The sequence below is a fragment of the Corythoichthys intestinalis genome, chromosome 5 (genome assembly GCF_030265065.1).
Source record: "Corythoichthys intestinalis isolate RoL2023-P3 chromosome 5, ASM3026506v1, whole genome shotgun sequence".
NCBI lineage: Eukaryota > Metazoa > Chordata > Actinopteri > Syngnathiformes > Syngnathidae > Corythoichthys > Corythoichthys intestinalis.
In genome coordinates this window covers 11942145-11961506 of record NC_080399.1, presented here as the reverse complement: position 1 = coordinate 11961506, position 19362 = coordinate 11942145, and the positions used below count along the sequence as shown (strand labels likewise).

Below are 19362 nucleotides of genomic sequence, written 5' to 3'. Positions count from 1 at the left end.
TTCGCATTGGCATGAGAAGAAATGCAACAAATGTGTTCATGTACATTTGGAGATGAGCTCTTTTTGCTGGTGGCTAATGAAGCAGCAAATGTCTCGCGCAGAGGGGAGTGCGTAGAGGCCCGGTTTGTGGGTGTTAAGTGGGTGTGGTTGGGTGAGGGGAGGGTCAAACAGAAAGACAAGATGATGCGCAGAGCTGTAATACAGGTTGTCCCCAGGTTACGATGTACTCGACTTACGCGATTTCGACTTTACTTTTTTTTTAAGTCACATAAACACTACCTTATTGTGCCTCACAGTATCTTATTTTTTTCTTTACCTTATTAATAGGACGTTTTCTGTCCTCACTAAAGGTGAAGTCGTTCGGCTTTACAGATAGCAGACAAGGCAATCGTGCTTTTTGAAGCTTTTTATTACCTTCACTTTTGACAATTTGTAAAGCTGTACCACAATTATGTAAACTTATGTTCAAAACGACACTCATTTAATCAATCAAATACTTGACATAAAACAACTGGTTTTCAAAAGTAAATTTAGTAGGTTGAATTAGCCTAATTTGACTAACAAAAGTTCGCTATCGTAAATGCTACTAATGCTAAAGAATTTACAATTCTCATAGCAAATCGCTCATAAATAATTCCACAAACTGCAAAAACTTAATTATGAATGCATACAGCAACATACATTAGCTGAAACAACTTACAGCCTGATGTGGGCCAAACCAGAGCACAGCTATCCTTTATCCATGGCAAACTTCAGGGTCTGCTCTTCATTCATACAAGGCGACAGTCCAGCCAGACCCAACACTGCCACCAGAGGGCAGTGTAGCCGCCATCATTTAACAAAATAAAATACTTTTGGACTTTTTGGATTGTTGTTTTGAGATTTTGGGGAACTTACAGGATTTTTTACGCGGAAATTCGTGTTACGTCACCAGCGTAGGAACGAACTCGTTCGTAACCCGGGGACTACCTGTATAGTGTTTCGGACTGGGGGGGGCACTGCTGGGCCACATTCACATTTGTTCCGCCACTGTTCAAGCAGTACAGTTTTTCTAAGAGATGCAAAATAGAAAACAAGAGCTGATTTGGTACGAATGTTACAGAATTTACTTCAAGTTTAGATTAGATTGTTCATTTGTAGTTTCCTAGAAAGTGTGAAATATGGGGGTGGATCAAATAGCCACACAGCTGCATTGGACTGAGATCTAGGAAAGTTTATGATAACAAGTGATTTAAAACAGCCAAGGAATGTTTTTGTTTTTGTTTTTTTTGCTGGTGACTGAGACATTTGCAAAGGTCTGCATCAGAACACATTTATTGCATAACAAAAAAGATGTAACAGAGAAATAATGTTAAGTGTCATTTTGTGAAAAGCTTTTACACAAAAACAAAGCTTTGCTTTAGAGGTATATGACAAAAACTGAATGTTTTGTGTTTTGCGCATAAAATTTGTATTTCTTTTTTTTAGGATGAGATATTAGTAAGATGAAAAATTGTGACAATATAGAGTTCAAAAGAGAAGCATGAATCAGGAAAATATTTCAGATGAACTGGATTTTTAAAGAAAGTGAAAAATATGATCACAAAGAAATGGACTAATCTTGACAAGATTTTGAATTTTAGCTCACCACTAAAACCCAATTAGTAATATACCTAATTTGGAGGGTTGTGAAAAGCAAGAACATGAACAATATGAACGTGTAAATTACAGCAAATAATAATATTTTTTTATATTAATTGTAATTATATTTTTACTATTGTAGTAAGACACTGATTGAAAGATACTTTGGAAAGTTTCTAAAATTCTGAGCTTGTCGGCTGAAAACAACAAACACAACAAATTATACACACACCTGATTCTGCTGTGGTTGGTGATGTGTAATAAAACTTACACTACAGGGAATTCCACTTCCAACAGCTGAGTAGCTCATCATAAATGCTAAATTGGAAATGTTCCCTGAAAAACAACATCTGAAGATGATCCAAGCATGCTCTAACAAAACATATTGTATCTTATTTACTATCAAGAAAAGAGATTGAAAATGTTCAGCAAACCAATGACGAAGGTGACGAGACTGAAAATAAACATGCAGAGGTGGATTCGTGTCATCTCCATCAGAGAGTCAATTCTGCAATTCATTCACGTCTTCTTGACATAATCCATCTGTCTCCAAAGTCCCAGTGTTTTATGGCACGGTTGTATTAAAGAGCGTTGTACTCCACACACTTTGATGGATCCGTCGTGAAATGTTTTTGGCAGATAGTCATTAGTCTCTTGAGTCCCTGTGGTGGGGGGACAAAATGTGTCATTTGGCAAGTGGCAAATGAATCAACTGTCAGCTGCCACATTAAGAGCAGACACTAACATCTCGTAATCACAAAAGCATAAAAAACATCAGCATGAAAGTCACAGGAAAAAAATTTGAATAATTTTCTCTTGTTTATCACCACCATAAATCTATTGGATCAACTTTTGCCTCACCTGAATATACTTTCTCTGCGTTTCATCGTTAAGCACATGGGCTACGTGCTTGGAGAAGATCTTCTCTCGACCCGTACGGGCGTGGATGCCCACCATGGTCACGCCGATGGGCCAAGGAGCATTTCCGATGGCCATCTGGAGATACGCGTCGTTTGCCTGAATGTAGAACAAGTGCAAAAGTGTGTTTAGAAGTGTGGTGCTGCATGATTACTAACCAAGGAGCTAACAAACGCAAACCTTGACATATTCTCTCTCTAGCATGAATTTGATGATGTCAGTGATGGATTCTTTGATATCAGCTGGTAAATTCTGAAACACAAGAATAATTCCATTGGATGTGAATTAGGGATTTACGAGTTATCCGACTGATATTAGGAAGACACTACACAATAGGGGTGTGACAATATATCAAAAAGGTGATCCATCACGATAGTTTGTAGCCCAAAAGGTTATCGATATGCTCCAACCAAGTATCGATATGTTGTTTTAAAAAGGTGACACAGTTTTAAAAAAAAAAAGGAACCAACAGGATGCTACTAGAGCTGCAACGATTAATAGATTCACTCGAGTAATTCGATTAGAAAAAAAGTTTTGAATCAAATTTTGCTGCTTCGAGGATTCGTTTAATGAGTGGCGTTGTAATGGTTTGTTTTGAAAGTGTTTGCATCCAGGTTTATTCATTTGCACTGCCAATTGGCAACAGTGAATATGACATAAGTCGTCTAACATGGCTGGATGCAGCTGCTCCCTGTTGAGACCAACATAGGATTGTAAGTTTTTGTTTGATTGTTTATGCATTTGTAATTTAGTTTAGAGGTACAGTGGGGTAAATAAGTACTTAGTCAACCACCAATTGTGCAAGTTGTCCTACTTGAAAATTTTAGAGAGGCCTGTAATTGTCAACATGGGAAAACCTCAACCATGAGAGACAATATGGAAGAAAAAAACAGATAATCACTTTGTTTGATTTTTAAATAATTTATTTCCAAATTACAGTGGAAAATAAGTATTTGTTCACCTACAAAGAAGCAAAATTTCTGGCTGTCAAAGAGGTCTAACTTCTTCTAACGAGGTCTAACGAGGCTCCACTCATTACCTGCATAAATGGCACCTGTTTTAACTTATTATCGGTATAAAAGACACCTGTCCACAATCTCAGTCAGTCACACTCCAAACTCCACTATGGCCAAGACCAAAGAGCTGTCGAAGGACACCAGAGACAAAACTGTAGATCTGCACCAGGCTGGGAAGACAATCTGCAATAGGTAAAACGTTTGGTGTAAAGAAATCAACTGTGGGAGCAATCATTAGAAAATGGAAGACATACAAGACCACTGATCATCTCCCTCGTTCTGGGGCTCCATGCAAGATCTCACCCCGTGGCGTCAAAATGATAACAATAACGTGAGCAAAAATCCCAGAACCACACGGGGGGACCTAGTGAATGATCTAAAGAGAGCTGGGACCACAGTAACAAAGGCTACTATCAATAACACAATGCGCTGCCAGGGACTCAAATCCTGCACTGCCAGACGTGTCCCCTGCTGAAGGAAGTACACGTCCAGGCCCGTCTGCGGTTCGCTAGAGAGCATTTGGAGGATCCAGAAGAGGACTGGGAGAATGTGTTATGGTCAGATGAAACCAAAAAAGAACTTTTTGGTAGAAACACAGGTTCTTGTGTTTGGAGGAGAAAGAATACTCAGTTGCATCTGAAGAATACCATACCCACTGTGAAGCATGGGGGTGGAAACATAAAAGAAAGAATGAATGGGGCCATGTATTGAGAGATTTTGAGTGAAAATCTCCTTCCATCAGCAAGGGCATTGAAGATGAGACGTGGCTGGGTCTTTCAGCATGACAATGATCCCAAACACACAGCCAGGGCAACAAACGAGTGGCTTCGTAGGAAGCATTTCAAAGTCCTGGAGTGGCCTAGCCAGTCTCCAGATCTAAACCCCATAGAAAATCTGTGGAGGGAGTATAAAGTCCGAGTTGCCCAACGACAGCCCCAAAACATCACTGCTCTAGAGGAGATCTGCATGGAGGAATGGGCCAAAATACCAGCAAAAGTGTGTGAAAAGCTTGTGAAGAGTTACAGAAAACATTGGCCTCCGTTATTGCCAACAACAGGTACATAACAAAGTATTGAGATGAACTTTTGATATTGACCAAATACTTATTTTCCACCATGATTTGCAAATAAATTCTTTAAAAATCAAACAATGTGATTTTTGTTGTTGTTTTTTTTCTCTCCACATTTTGTCTCTCAGGGTTGAGGTTTACCCATGTTGACAATTACAGGCCTCTCTAAAATTTTCAAGTGGGAGAACTTGCACATTTAGTGGTTGACATTGACAGCGCATGACATCCAATTCATTTTGACTGGAAGGACGTCTAGCGCCGTCACTGAAACCAGAGCATTCACACTTTTTTGGGCATTTACAGGTATCTTTGTGTTTATTTTAGAACACTTACAGGTTAATTCCTGTTGATATGAACAGGAATAGACCTGTAAATGCCCCAAAGGGAAAAGGAAGTGACTGAAAATCAATGGGAAATGACGTCAAATGCCCCAAAATTCATTCGTTCGTGACATAGGCTTCAGGTGACAGCCATAGTCGTCCAATCCGTTTGAAATTGGAGGCATGGCTGCCACCACACACGTTACAATGACTGAATACATTTTTTTTAAAATGTTGTCTTTTACAGAATTTTAGTATTTTACTGTTTTTTTTTCAACTCTTCCAATGCCACTTGGGAACAAAATGTTTTTTTTTAATGTTTAAGTAGGTTCTCACTTTTTTTTTAAACATTAGCTGCCCTTGACAGCGCTAAATGTCCAAACCATTTACACAGAGAATTATCGCTGCCATCTTTCGCTGTCCAACTGGATTGGATGTCTAGCGTCAGCAATGGCACTGAAACATGAGTAATCCAACTATTCTATTCTATTCTATTCTATTCTATTCTATTCTATTCTATTCTATTCTAGATTAGACGTATATTCCCGACAATGCCAGCAATGAGTTCATAGAAAATCTAAACATAGATTTGGAATTTTGATGAAACACAATATACTTTAGGTTTACTTTCAACATTACACAACAACAAAAATGAATACGAATACAACACAAGCCATGTTACCTTCTTCCTGAGCTTCCTGAAGAGGGGTTTGAGGTACGACTCAGTCTGTGAGTGGGTAGCGCTGGCCAGCTTCCCCTGTACGCTACGCTTCACGTGGTCCTCGCGACTGTTCAGATCTTTGGCCCACACACCAAGAAGGAACTGGATCGGAAACAGAAATGACGGCGATTGCAACTGAGAGGGAGGAAGCAGTGTTTGAACAGACTGCGATTGGCTTCAATTGTCTTACACTTAAAAATTTGTCAATGACGTCCTGGTCTCCTTCATCATCTCCTCTGCCCAGATTTTTGCCAAGAGCCTGTGTCGGAAGAAAATATGCGTGCGACAACATGAATTGAAGCACTCTGGTTATCGCCTATTTTTCAGGTAAATGGTATCATTCCACAGCACATTCAAGTAACAATTTTACCTTGAGTTGCTTTATGAAAGCTATTTATTTCATACACGTCTTAAAATGAACTTTGAATCATGGCTGTCTCGAATGGCTGGAAATGGGACTTTTTCTCTTTGAGAACCCCCGCTCTCCATACTCAAGCGGTCCGGTTTACTTTCAATTCCGAGTCAAGCCATTTCTGAGGAAGCACGTTATCCTCTGGAATTGTGAAAAAAGGACACTCCTTTGGATAAAAAAAAAATCTTCCTTACCTTTCGGCTTTTTCCTTAAAGTGCGTACAACAGGAGAAAAATAAAAAAGTCTTAAATAGCATTATTATGTGAATTAGAATCATATTTTGAGTCGATTCGACTATATACAACAATTTAGCAAAGCGCAGATGACAAGAAATTAGTCTTTTAATCTGCCGGTTAGCCACGCCTACCATTATAGGGCTCTCCAACAGCAGTCCCCAACAGGTGGATGACGTCAGCGGAGTCACGATTTCATCTGATTTAGTATGCAAGCCATTGAGGGGGAATTATTCACGAGGAAAACGCGACGAAGAGACCCACAAAATGTCTGTTTCAGTCGCTCTACTCTAGAGCTGTCCCGACTAGTCGACATAGTCGACGTCATCGATGACGTAAATCCGTCGACGAGCACAACATCCCGTCGACGGTTAATGAAGGGTTAAAAAAATATATGCGTGGAAAGTTCAGAATGTCGGATGCTCTGTATGCAAGCCGGGAAAGCGGCACAAAGCCAAAAAAAGCGCACCAGATTGTCCAAAACATTGACTTATTTCAAAGAAACAAAGGAGGGTACACTGTTCTGTCCTGTCTCTTCAATGCCAAGCTTGGTTGCACGTCGGCCGTGAATAAACACCTCAAGCGCCGACACCCAGTTTGTAAAAAATTTTTTTGTTTTTTCATTTTTTGTACACCAGAGGGTGCTGTCGCCTTACTAAATAATAATGTTTCATTGACAATGGGCCTGTAAGTGCTATTAGTATTGTTCTTAATGCTAACTGAAAGGTTTATTTCATGTTATGGTTTATTTTATGGTATAGGAAATTATATAAGGTTAAACGGTCATAAATATATACAGTATATACAGTGATTGCACTCAAAGGAGAGATTGTCAATGATAAGGTAATAAATTAAGGTAAAGGCAATTCATTGATATATAAATAAGGTTTAAAAGGAAAAAGGTGAAAAGTTTTTGTTAATTTCTAATTGTGTTGTTTTATTTTTGTGCACCGTAGCTCTTACAGTGTGATTACATCAAGGATGGAATAAAAGTTGTAAACCATCAGTTTAAGAGACCATCTTTTCAATCGGGATGCTGCACTAGTTAATTCTATCAGCATTTGAACTCATTGTTTATTTGTGATTTATTATTGTTATTTACGTGTTTATTTGTACTTTAATCAATAATTTAAGTGTTCCAATATGTTTTTTGTGAATTGATAAGCGTCAACAAAAATTTCATTGCTAAATTAGTAAACAAAAAAACCAAAAACATTTTTTTTAAATTATTAGATTAGTCGACTAATCGTAAAAATAGTCGGCTGACTAATCGGGAGAAAATTAGTCGTTTGGGACAGCCCTACTCTACTCCGATATTTTTACAGGATATTCTTTTTATCCAAGTATTTTTCCCCAATAGCTAAATAAATGGCATGGTCATGACGAATAACAGTCTTGTGCTAAATGGAAAATGAAATAATAAAAATGCATTTATTCAGGACGACATGGCCAAATGACTCCATAATGGTCAAAACTGTCGACTTCACCTTTACTGTCGCACCTCCCGAAAAATATTTTATGCCACCTAAATCGGGCTTATGTCATTTCCCGTCCCCGGCTTCGGAGAATGTAAACAAACCAAGAGGCGTGACAGCTAGCCGACATGCTAACCCGAACGAGTGATGTTTCAAAGTCTTCGAAGCGGAAAATCACACATAACTGGCCCGGATCATTTCACATGACGACTGGGTTGTCGATTGTCTTCCCACTTGACTCTGCCCAAGCGATAAGTGTTAGCTAACTTGTAGCATTACATGCAAACTTGAGGGGGAGAGAAGCCTTGCGGCACATGTCGGGCGGAGGAAGGTACCACCAAGTGTTTCAGCAGCCCCCACCGATAGACAGGAGACACTCGACGATTTCTCAAACATATATGAATGGTTCACGAAACCACTAATAAGAATATAGCATGATTAAAAGCTCATGAAAGTGAAATTTACATGTCACGCCCCCTTTAATAAAGTGTATAGCTGCACAGTACAGGGTTTCTCCAAAAGTTTTACAAGCCTGGCGGGCCACCAGACTGTTCTTGCCCCTCCGCTAGGCTAAATAGCGCTACAAAGAAAGTGCAAAAACTACACATTTTTTAACCACTTCTAGTAATACATTTAAAAGCGCAAATGTGGATATCTTATGGTCGATGTTGGAACAACCCTGTCTCAGCTGTCTGCCATTACACAGAATTGCAATTTTAGTTTTTTTGTAAAAAAAAAAAAAAAAAATCCTGTCAACTTAATACCCTCTCCCCCCCAAATAAATAAATTAACATGATGGGTTCAGTCCCAACAGGCTTCGCAAGTTTCCTGGGTCAAAACCTGTAGTAATTTCTCCTTCCATCATAGAGTTTACCTTCCAAAACCAGTTCTTTTTACGTTCCAATTTTTTTCAGACTTTCCAGGATTTATAAGCGTACCTCAAGTTCTTCAATAGTAGTGTTCTCTTCATGCACTTTGAGGTCATGCTGTGTGTCCAGTTCTCCTGGCTCCGTGCCACCGACAATTTCATTTAGGTACTGCTGGTCGATTTTGTCCATGGCAGCCTTCAGGTCGTTCCTCAAACCCTGTCATACAAATAGAGGACAATTGATGTGATAAACACCGCTTCCAAAGGCTTTTTTTGGTCTGTGGTACAAAAGATATATTTAATTCTGAGGGGCAGTTTACATGGTGACTCTGTGACACGAAGACGCAATGACTGTGTTGCGGAGTGGCCTTGCATGCATATGTTGTCGGCGAAGACGAAAAATTCTGAATCCTGCCTCTAAAGTGGAAGAATTCGATTGCGGGGGATTGAGGGGGGCTTGCTCTGCATGCATATCAAAGGCTCCCGCGGCGCGAGACCACGCCGATAACGTCAGCACTCGTACACGTCACATTGGGCGTGCGCAGCTGTGTTACTAAACATTAAAAACAGCAAATATGGCAGAATGTCGGCTTTAATTTACTGTTTTAATAATATTTTTAAATTAAATATGTTGAACGTTTTCATTTTTGTGCCTTTTTGAAAAAAAGAAAAATGCCATCGCTTCGAGTGGGCGGGCATATTTTTTTCCGGGCTGAGGAACTTTAGTGGGGTCAAAGTGCATCATTCGCTGTCGCCTGGTAAATCTGCACTGCCCCCTAAGGCCTGGCATGAATACTACATCGTTTTCATGCGATATTGCGATATACCGTAATTTCCCGAATATAACGCGCACTTTTTCCCCCCAAAATCAACTGGTAAACTCATGGTGCGCATTATAAACGGGTACATGGATGGAGACAGAAATATATATGTATTACATATATATATAAACCGATTTTTTTCATTGACACGGCCACGTTGTGTTGAAGAAACGTATGTGGCCACCCGTTGCCGACCATTACGGTACGTGACGTCACCGTTTTGTTTCGGTAATACTTCACTCTAATCGGCCAAATGATTTCGTCGGTGTTAAATTCTGCTTTTTTCACTCTTCATAAAGCACAGAATTTAGTTTCTTGAACTCATTTGAGTCGACGTTTATTGCAGCTCCGCAATTCGGACTATAACAAATGTAAGGACACACACTTCCTGTGTCCGTCAACTATATCGGTCCCTCGGGAAACTCAAACCCAAATAACAATAGTTCCTTTTGTTACTAGTGTCGTGCTGACAGCTATGAGCTCTCACGGATTTCCGACTTACGTTCTCACTTTCATTTTACCGTATCAATCCATGGAAGAAACATTTATTCATCATGAGGAAACGAGCAAGTTATACAGCAGCCTTTATAAGAAAAGTCACATCTGTTTTGTTTTCTCCTAGATTCTGGTAAGTTGACATCTCTGTATCTGTACACAAGCTCTGTTTTCTTGTATTCTTCTATTTATTGGTGCTAAAATTAGGGTGCGCGTTATAAACGGGTACAATAATTTTCCCTAGATTTTACAAGTAAATTTGGGGTGCGCATTATACACGGGTGCACCTTATATTCCGGAAATTACGGTAGTTGGAATGGAGACGGGCCTATATAAATGCAAATTTGACATTTTTCATATTCTCGGAGAGTCACCATGTAAACGGCCCCTGAATTTTCAATGTCAAATTTGTCTGTGCTGTTTGGAAGGAAATCTTAACATTTGAGGCCTTTAAGGCACTCAGAAGTCTAAGTGTCACTGTATTATATTGCATTCCGCCACTAAGTTGTGTGGAGGCGTACCTTGTTAACTTCTGGAGTCAGAATCTCAATCTTGCGGAGTCTCTGAAAGGCGTCATAGTCGGATTCGCCGAACAGACGGATTGGCTCGCCTCGCTCTCTCAGGCGTCGGATGACCTACTCACACATATCGATGCCAAAAACGCATTTTCAGCTCACTTAATACTCATTTCCTTGTAACCTGTGAACATAAGTAAACTGGACATGTGTTAAATCACCTCCTGCCGCGACAGCGTCATGGGTAGCTTCTCTTCCGTCAGTTCCAGCTCCAGCACTGGATTAGCCGAGGTGGAAGCTTCATCCTCTTCGTTTTTGTCGATCTTCAGGAACGACGCAATACACAAACGTTATTGTCAGAACTGAGAGGCATTTTCAGTCAGTAAAATGCAGATTCAATTAAAGTAATCTGAGATGTCAATAATTTGGGGATTAAGAAGATGGCCTTACAGATTTCCATGCATTATTATTACCTGTAAATCATAGGGGTGGGGGGAAAAAAACCTTTATAACATTGCCATTGAATGACTGCAATTGATTGCTTAAAATAGCGTCCTTCATGCTTTCAATACATGCATCACTAAACCTTAACCCATTTTTATCAGGTTTAACCAACACAGTTTGGAGAAAAAATGTCATCCAAAAGAAAAAAATTCAACAGCTCCTTTCACACTGGCTATTAACGGTGATACATGTCCAATCCATTTGAACTGGGAGAGGCTGTTAGTAAATCATCACTGCTTGCATCTCCCAGTTTAAATAAATGTGCATCTACTGCCGTCATCGACACCCAATGAGTTAACACATTAGTTAATGAGTTAACTCCGCGCTCATCCTTTTTTGATTAAACAATTGCAGCAGATGGCACCTAAATAACCGCGTATCTAATTATTTGAAAAAGACAGGCCAATGAATATCTTAATGTGAGGAGGCCAGTTTGAAAGGGCATTCCCCATAAATCAGTGAAACTACCAATTAAACATGGCAAGCAACAGCAACAACAATGAAAATGGTTGTAAATAATAGAGCAACAGTCAAAATATGAAACCAACAAACAAACAAAAAAGTTTTGCAACACAAATACGTCCAATTTCAAAGTGTACCCATGCGGAAAAGCACACTGAGAATCTGCCATACAGGGAGTCCTATGGTTACGACAGAGTTCCGTTCCACGCTGGTGACATAACCCGAATTTACGCGTAGGGTTTACGGTACATTGGTTTATTTCCAAACGAAACCAAAACAGGCTCGCTCCGGCCACCCCTCCCACTATTCACTCCAAATGCAGTGTATTTAGGGACACATACATGCAACCCGATTCGTTACATTACTGTCCTTATTTTACGTTACGTGAACCAGAAGTTGTTTGGTTTTGTGGACTTCAACTGTGAACACAAAATCGCTTCTGGCAACAAGCAAGGCGTTTTTCCGTGACAATGGTTTAACTTCGGCCTGAACGCAACATATCTTTACCAATGTTCATCGGTCTTTCTCTGCTTTCTCCGATCATTTTAAGCGGTTAACCTTTGTTTCCATGGTAATTGCTTTTCTTTTGGCTGGACCAGCATAGCTAGAAGACCCAGCTATATTTTTCGTCCTAAACCTGAGACTGGAGCCGGAAGTAATTCATTTTCATGGCGCGGAATTAAAAAATTGAATATATAAAACGATCGCTTCCACACACATCCAAGCGGTCGATTTCATTCAGGAGCATAAAACACTGCGGGAAATATGAAATAAAAATGCTTTTTGGTGTAATACGCACTTTAAGGGTTCCATTCATCAAGATCTTTCCAAGAGATATCAGTGGTTGTGGTTTGTTCACTCTATACAGTATGTGCAGGTACATAATTTACTGTATGTGCAGGTACATAATTTACAGTAGATTTATATTTTACAGCAATGTTGCACAGAAAAGGTCTCACTGTTTAACAACTGACCCAAACAGTATTTTTTTTTTCAATTTTTAAATATCTTGTCTTTCGTTTCAACAGTTGTATCGTAGAATATCATATATCAATTTTCTGACCAATATATCGATAATCGCTGTATCATGATTTCGTGAGATAATCGTTATCTTAAATTGATCTTCTGATTTAAATACATGTAGGCTCTAATAAACCACAATTGTTCTCTTGCACTAAAATATGTTGTTAGAAACACATAAAATGTTAAATCAATGGCAATATTTTATATTATTTAGTCCATATTTTGACCGTTAGTTGGTGCCATGGTTTGCGGGCTCGCAGTGATGACGTAATTGGTATCTTTCCAAATGTGTAGCGTGTTCAACAATTGCTTATTGTAAAATGCCACGATGTGCTGCTTTTGGATGCAATTTCCAGTCAAATGGAAGGTGGAATTATTATTTTTAGTGAATAAATGTGCATAAGTGGAAGCTTCTCCCCCTTTTTGGTCCCTGTATGCATGTATCATACCCACCACGTGTTACAACTGGCGCCCGAACATTTTTCCTGGATCCTCAGTCAAGTAAGGGTTCCATCGCGTCTGCAATAATGGTTTTGGATCTGTCCATTTATTTTTATTCGTCGGTCCCACAGCGGCTTTTCGGATCAGTCTATTTTGTGGAATGGACGGCCTGATCGCGGCTGCGATTTTGCCATGGGATCGGTCTAATTCCTGGATCTTCGAGTGAGTAAAAAACGCGGATTTGGATTAGTATTGCTATGTTTTTTGTTGACTATTCTTAGTGGGAGTTTTCCCCAAATCATACTAAATAATTGAAGCACTATGGCACGCTACAGTGACGACAGTGACTCTGACGTGGACCTTACAACAATATTGGAGTTCGTCAGGGAATGCGTGTTTGCGTACTGCTGAGCTCCCGAGTGAAGTGGTCAAGGTGGAAATATTATATTTTGTGAATAAATGTGCATAAGTGGAAGCTTCTCCCCTTTCTGGTACTTTTATACACGTATCCTAGCTACCACGCGTTACATTGTACAAGACCTGGATAACACAAGGTGTGCTCTTTGGCCTGTAATGTATGTAAAGCACACGGCAGCTCTGGATGCTAACAATCTACATAATTATATTGGGAAAACATTTGAAAATGCAATATGCTTACCTTGAATATCTGCTAGTAAAACCGGAGTTCCCGAATCCCAACAGCATGCACTCTCGCTCCCAACAGGACTCTGTCGCATCACCAGTTTTGCCCAACTTTTGTCTTTTCAGGTATTTGCTGCACGCATTTTTCCCTGAAGCTCGTCTTGTGAACGACCGACAGTGCTGTCCTGCTCTTCACTTTTCAGATCTGGTTCAAATAGGAAGGGTAGAACTGACGACATGTTGGGAGAGCTAACGAGTGACGCGCTGGAATTTCGCACGCGGGGCCAGTGACGTCACGCACTGCGACGTAACAAGAATGGCGACCTATCACTTAAAATAATTTTACAAACTTTATTAAAACAAAAACATTAAGAGGGGCTTTAATATCAAATTATTATAACTCATACTAACATTTATGTTTTAAGAATTACTTGGCTTAAAAATAGAGGATCCCTTTAAGCCTGTATTGTGAATTGTATCATATCGTGTGCTGCCCTGAGGTTTCCACTCCTAGTGAACAGTTATCCCTAAAAATTGGATTTGATGAGGAATCTGATTGGAATCAGATATGCCTGCAGTCTGACGCAGGTATAGATGCTGGGGACGAAATGGCGGACTAGGCAGCGGCAGCGTCTTAAAGTCGAAACGTCATAGGTCGAGGATAGCGTAACCTGAGGACTCCCTGTAATTTGCTTATGTTCCTTGATAACTTAATAATACCATGAAACAAGTACAGGATAAAAAATGTGATTACAAAAATCAATGGAGTATTATATTTAAGTCACAGGAAAAAAAGTATCAAGGAGGTGAAAGAAGTCAAGACACAGTGTGCATTTAAACAAATTAAAAAATATATATCACACTCTTTTAATCATGCATCCTGTTGGCTACTCCCTCTGTGCAGTCCCATACCTGGCTGTCAGGGGTCTCTCTCTGAACCTACAGGTGCAGGTAGCAAGTTGAGGAGAAACAGCACAGTAAAGACAAAAACTAAATGCACACCGGAACAAATCGCCTTCCTCGTGAATGAGTGTGCATGTGTGTCAAACTAAATGGTAGAACACTCAACAGAGGTGACGTTTGTCTGCGTGATAAGATATAGAAGTCAATAAGCCACCTTATAGCCGCATCTGCGATAGTAGTCCTCTTGCTCCTTGCGTGCAAGATCACCTCTTTTAAAGAATTTTTTGGATTCCTGGATACAAAATAAGGAGAGGCTGGAGGTAATTCTTTTTCTCAGGAAAAGCAGCATATCGTACCCTAGCCACACATTAACATGATCATGCAGTGCTAAAAATTAGATTGTATGACCAAAAAAATCGAGTACAAGACAATCATACAACTGTTTATTATGCATTCCAGATATAAAACTAGCAGAAATTAAAATATTCTTTTTTGATCAATTTGAAAAAACGAAAAAAGAATTTCATTTTTCTGATGTACTGTAGTGAACAAAAAGGTAATAAATGACAGTATTTTCTAGAATACTCATGACTAGGCTGCAGCTATCGATTATTTTAGTAGAAGATTAATCTATCTACTAGTTAGTTTGAATAATCTAGTAACCAGATTAGGAACATTTAATGCATTTCAGAATACATTTTAGGAGATATAAACAAAGGCTTGCTAAGACTGCACTTTCAAAAGAGCATTAAAAGTGATGATTACAAAATATAGTTCCCAACTGTTTCTTCAAATTATGCACTTTAAAAATAAATTAAAATACCTGATCTTAGCATCAAACCATATAAAACAAATAAACAGATGAGGGTGTCAGTCCAACAAGAGAACAATTGGCTAACTTCCAATGCAAAAATCCGCTTGCCTAAATGCTTTTTTTTTTTTTTTTTTTTTTTTAAATACAATCGGTCTTTGTCAGTCACATGCCCAAACTAGCGGACACGCCTCCTTGCGCCATTTTGAGTGTACCACGGATGTAAACAAACCAGAACAGGAGTAGCTCCGACGCCACATTACTGCCTCCAACTTCATCGCTGGATATAAAAAAAACTCCCTCTTTTATGGTATCAGCGCTTACATTTTAAAAACTATAAATCTCTCGAAGCTCACGGACATTTCACGAATGGCTGGGTGCAGGATCTCTTCTCATTTCGACCGCAGGACTGCGAAAAACAGCCGTCACTCTAGTTGCTCCTCTCAGAAACATGATACAGCTCTAGCTCTTACTTGAACATTGTTGAACTTGAATTGTACCTTGAATATCATCTTAAACATCACATGACTAAAACAAGTTAAGGAACTGTCATAATGACATGCAAATTAATGTATATTGCACAATATATTGTTTCAGTGTTGACATTGCTATGCAAAGATGTGCACTTCTCTCAATGCAGGACAAATTTACCTGAACACATTATTCTACAACTAGTGTTATTTTACTTTGTATGCATATTTTATATGTCCTTGTATTGCTATTTTCTGTTTACCATTGTGCTGCTGCTGCTGCTGTTTTGAGAATTTTAGTAAAACATATCTAAAAAAAAAAAAAAAAAAAAGTCAAGTCAAGTAAAACTGTCATGCTTGTTTTGTTAGCAAACATCGTATTTCCTATACAGTGTTTATCTCCACAACATTGTTTGAATGTAATTAATAAAGAAAAGTATTTTTCATTATCAAAACCAACACCAGTTCTTTATGTACTTAAGAGAGGCAAAGACTCGAGAAGACTTCAAAGTTGTCATTGACATACTTTATTAAACAGGTTTAGGTCATCTAAAAACGTATAAAACTTTGCTTGCACAGACATATTATTATTATTATTATTATCCAACATTGTGGCTTCTTCACCTTCTCATGGAAGAATGATGTTTATGGGTTTGGTTCCTGTTAAGATCTTATACTTCTGACAAACATTTCTGATGAACTTTTCACCATGGATTCTCAAATGTGCTATTTTCCGAGTTTCCTCTACATCTCTAGCTGCTGGGAGTTTGACCTCTGCACACAACATGCCCATACATTCCTGTATGTCAAAACCTCTGTCAGCCAAGACAATGTCCCCAGGTAACAAATTATCACAAAAAAAAAAAAAAAAAAAAAAAAAAAAAAAAAAAACATTGTTCAGGGTTATAAGTTTGTCACTTGTACGACCTCCCCAGCCTTTTGATAAGAAACAAATGGCTACCTTGGGTGTAATACTTATTAAGTACGTCATAGTGTGGTGGTGCTTGTAGCTGGAAAACATTTGGGCACGTGCTTTCAAATTTGATGGTTTCTCTGTGAAAATTTCAAAACAGTCAATAATCACAGCCTGTGTCAAATTATGACTGGTGTTGTGCGTCTCATCCTCTGTGATTAGCTGATCACCTTCTTCTCCAGCTTCATGTGTCCCCCTCTTCAGTCTGTAGCTGACCACTTTCTTCTTCAGCATCAGGTGTCCCCTCCTCATTCTGTTGGTGACTGTTTATTTCACCAGGTTCAGATGGTCCCTCCTTGGTCTGCAGCTCTTCAATGTTTGCATCCTGCTGGACCCCCATCTCTGGTGTTTGCAATGTCTCTTTCCGTAGCTGCTCACGCCTACTTCGTCTTGCAGAGTGTGCAGTGTGTGTCGGTGTAACAGATGTGTGTCCCAGATGTAGGGATGGTGCCCAGTCTAGGTCAGTCTCCATCATTTCATAAACTGGTTCACCTGCAATCACGTTAGGTTTTATTTAGAAAGTTAGGTAAAATTGGATGTTTCCATGGCATTTCACAATCATAACCACTTAATAAGACATGCTACCATCCCATCCAACCATTCCATCAGATGTCAAGAGGAAATCTCACGCATTGATAAATATTTCTGTGCATTTTTGCTGTTTACCTTTATCTTTCAAATCATTCACTCTGTAATGTTTTTATAAACCATGACTGAATAAATTAAACACTGATTTATCACGAACAGATTAACCCATTTCCTCTGCCCTCCCTCTTTGCCTGCAGTTTACAAGTGAGGCTGGCTAGCTAGCTAAGGTTAGCCAATGAGAAAATAGCTACTTAAGAAAACAAAAAAACAACATATTCAGTATCAATACTTAAAAAAAAGCTCTGACTTGCCTTTAGGAAAATGCCGAGAGCAAACACGAAGGAAGTCACCCTTCCGTCTCACCGCTGCGACCCAGGCCAGGTCATCCGACGCCTCTTCGTTAGTTCCTCAACCTGCCGTCCATAACCTCTTTCCCAAGTGGGGAAAGGAAAAAATCTTACGTCGTGGTCAACTTTCCTACCATTTTTGTCGTGTGATTTAGTATGGCAGCCTTTCACACAACACGAGTGTCCCATTTTATCAAAGACAATGATGAAAGCAAAGACGATTCTCACTGCTCAGTTGTTTACAATAAGTGAGCGGTGCACCCAAAATGGCGATTCAACCCACAATGCACTGCAGCTTTTGCAAGCGTTACGTCACCTGACAAAGACCGATATTCTTAACAAATCGTTCAAACACATATTCCCACAAAAAACGGCTAAATATACCTAAAAACTAAATTACGGATGCAAAAAAGTTAGTTCAAACAAAACTTACCTTATGTCGGTCTCAACAGGGAGCAGCTGGATTCAGTCATTTTAAATGAACTATTTCATATTCGCTGTTGCTAGTAGTGGGCAGTGTATCCACCCAAATCAATAAAACTAAATGCAAACACTTTCAAAACAAACCATGACAAGTTCGGAACTCAAACAAATACTCAAAGCAGCAAAAATTGATTTGAAGGTTTATTCTAATCGAGTTACTCGAGTTAAATAATTAATTGTAGCAGCACTACGGGTGACGTCATTAGCACCCATTATTACATGCAAGTCTATCAGTGTGTATGTGCGTGGGTATCTTTTGTGTTAAAACTTGATTTTTCCATTATGAGACGTTTAATGTATTCCAATTTGCTTACTTTGAGCAACCGCCTTTCTCATGAAGGTCATTTATATTGGGTGTTGTTTTTTCTTCACAATTAGTCTATTTCACAACTTTTCAGAGGGTATTTGGCGTCAATATAATTATAGTGATTTTAACTGCGTATGTGTTAAGTTTGGCATCTATAGATAGAAATATTAGACGTAAAAGAGAATGACTGCTTTCTCCTTTGCACTCCAGCCTTTGCATTGACAGTAAGCTAAATGAATATTGAAGACACTCACGTCAACGAGTTGCTTTTCCTCGATGAGTTTCCTCTTCCTCTCGATCTCAGCTTTAAGTATATCCATTCCGGCTTTTATTTTGTTCGATACCTGTTTATTTTTCAATTGTTTTTAAAAGAAATGCATCATAACATAAAACGATGTTAAGATTTAACCCGGAAGTACAACTTTCTCTTCCAGAAGTTCACTGTATTTCCGGCAGATTCGACGCAGGTGTGGCGTATTGCTGCCACCCCATGGTAATGTACGGTATTTTTTCAGTCATATTTTTTAAAATTCAGAATCGGCAATGCAGTTGCAAACTATTATGGGCTTACGTGTTTATCAGTCTTTCTCGCCTCACTCTCTCAAAGCTCATCCCTGTACATCATCTATAAGTGCACCTTGAACTGTCAATAAAGATTGAGAATTTTTATTCTTTTTTTTTTTTTTTAATCATTATTTTGTTGAAAAAAACAGGAGGGAGATTAACACTTTCAGTTGTGAAATCATCTTCTGAATATGAATTGTGAATGAGAAGAAGCGAAACCTTGTGAACCAAATTGGAGGGAAAACATCAAATTAAAGGTACACTCCATTGTAGAGATTCGGTTGCCAGACTCGGCAACTTGTTAAAGGGGATGTCGAAGCCGCCACCGTGCAGACAAAGGACCCGTGGCCATCACACTCAT

General features: G+C 39.1%; 1 protein-coding gene across 2 annotated transcripts; it reads right to left on the bottom strand.

The window, feature by feature from the left end:
* Nucleotides 1–702: 702 nt before the first annotated feature.
* prpf18 (PRP18 pre-mRNA processing factor 18 homolog (yeast)) lies at nt 703–18889 on the bottom strand. 2 transcript variants are annotated; one of them, XM_057837544.1, is made up of 11 exons: nt 18692–18889; nt 14673–14750; nt 14468–14494; nt 10705–10806; nt 10490–10603; nt 8723–8869; nt 5855–5923; nt 5626–5766; nt 2719–2790; nt 2482–2637; nt 703–2282 (listed from the first exon to the last, which is right to left on the bottom strand). In XM_057837544.1, exons 1-11 carry the CDS (start codon nt 18755–18757, stop codon nt 2202–2204), a joined length of 1053 nt encoding a protein of 350 aa, XP_057693527.1. In that variant the 5' UTR covers nt 18758–18889; the 3' UTR covers nt 703–2201. The 2 variants fall into 2 exon arrangements, with proteins under 2 accessions (XP_057693527.1, XP_057693528.1); XM_057837545.1 differs by lacking the exon at nt 14468–14494 and having other exon boundaries at nt 705–2282.
* Between the last annotated feature and the right edge of the window lie 473 nt (nt 18890–19362).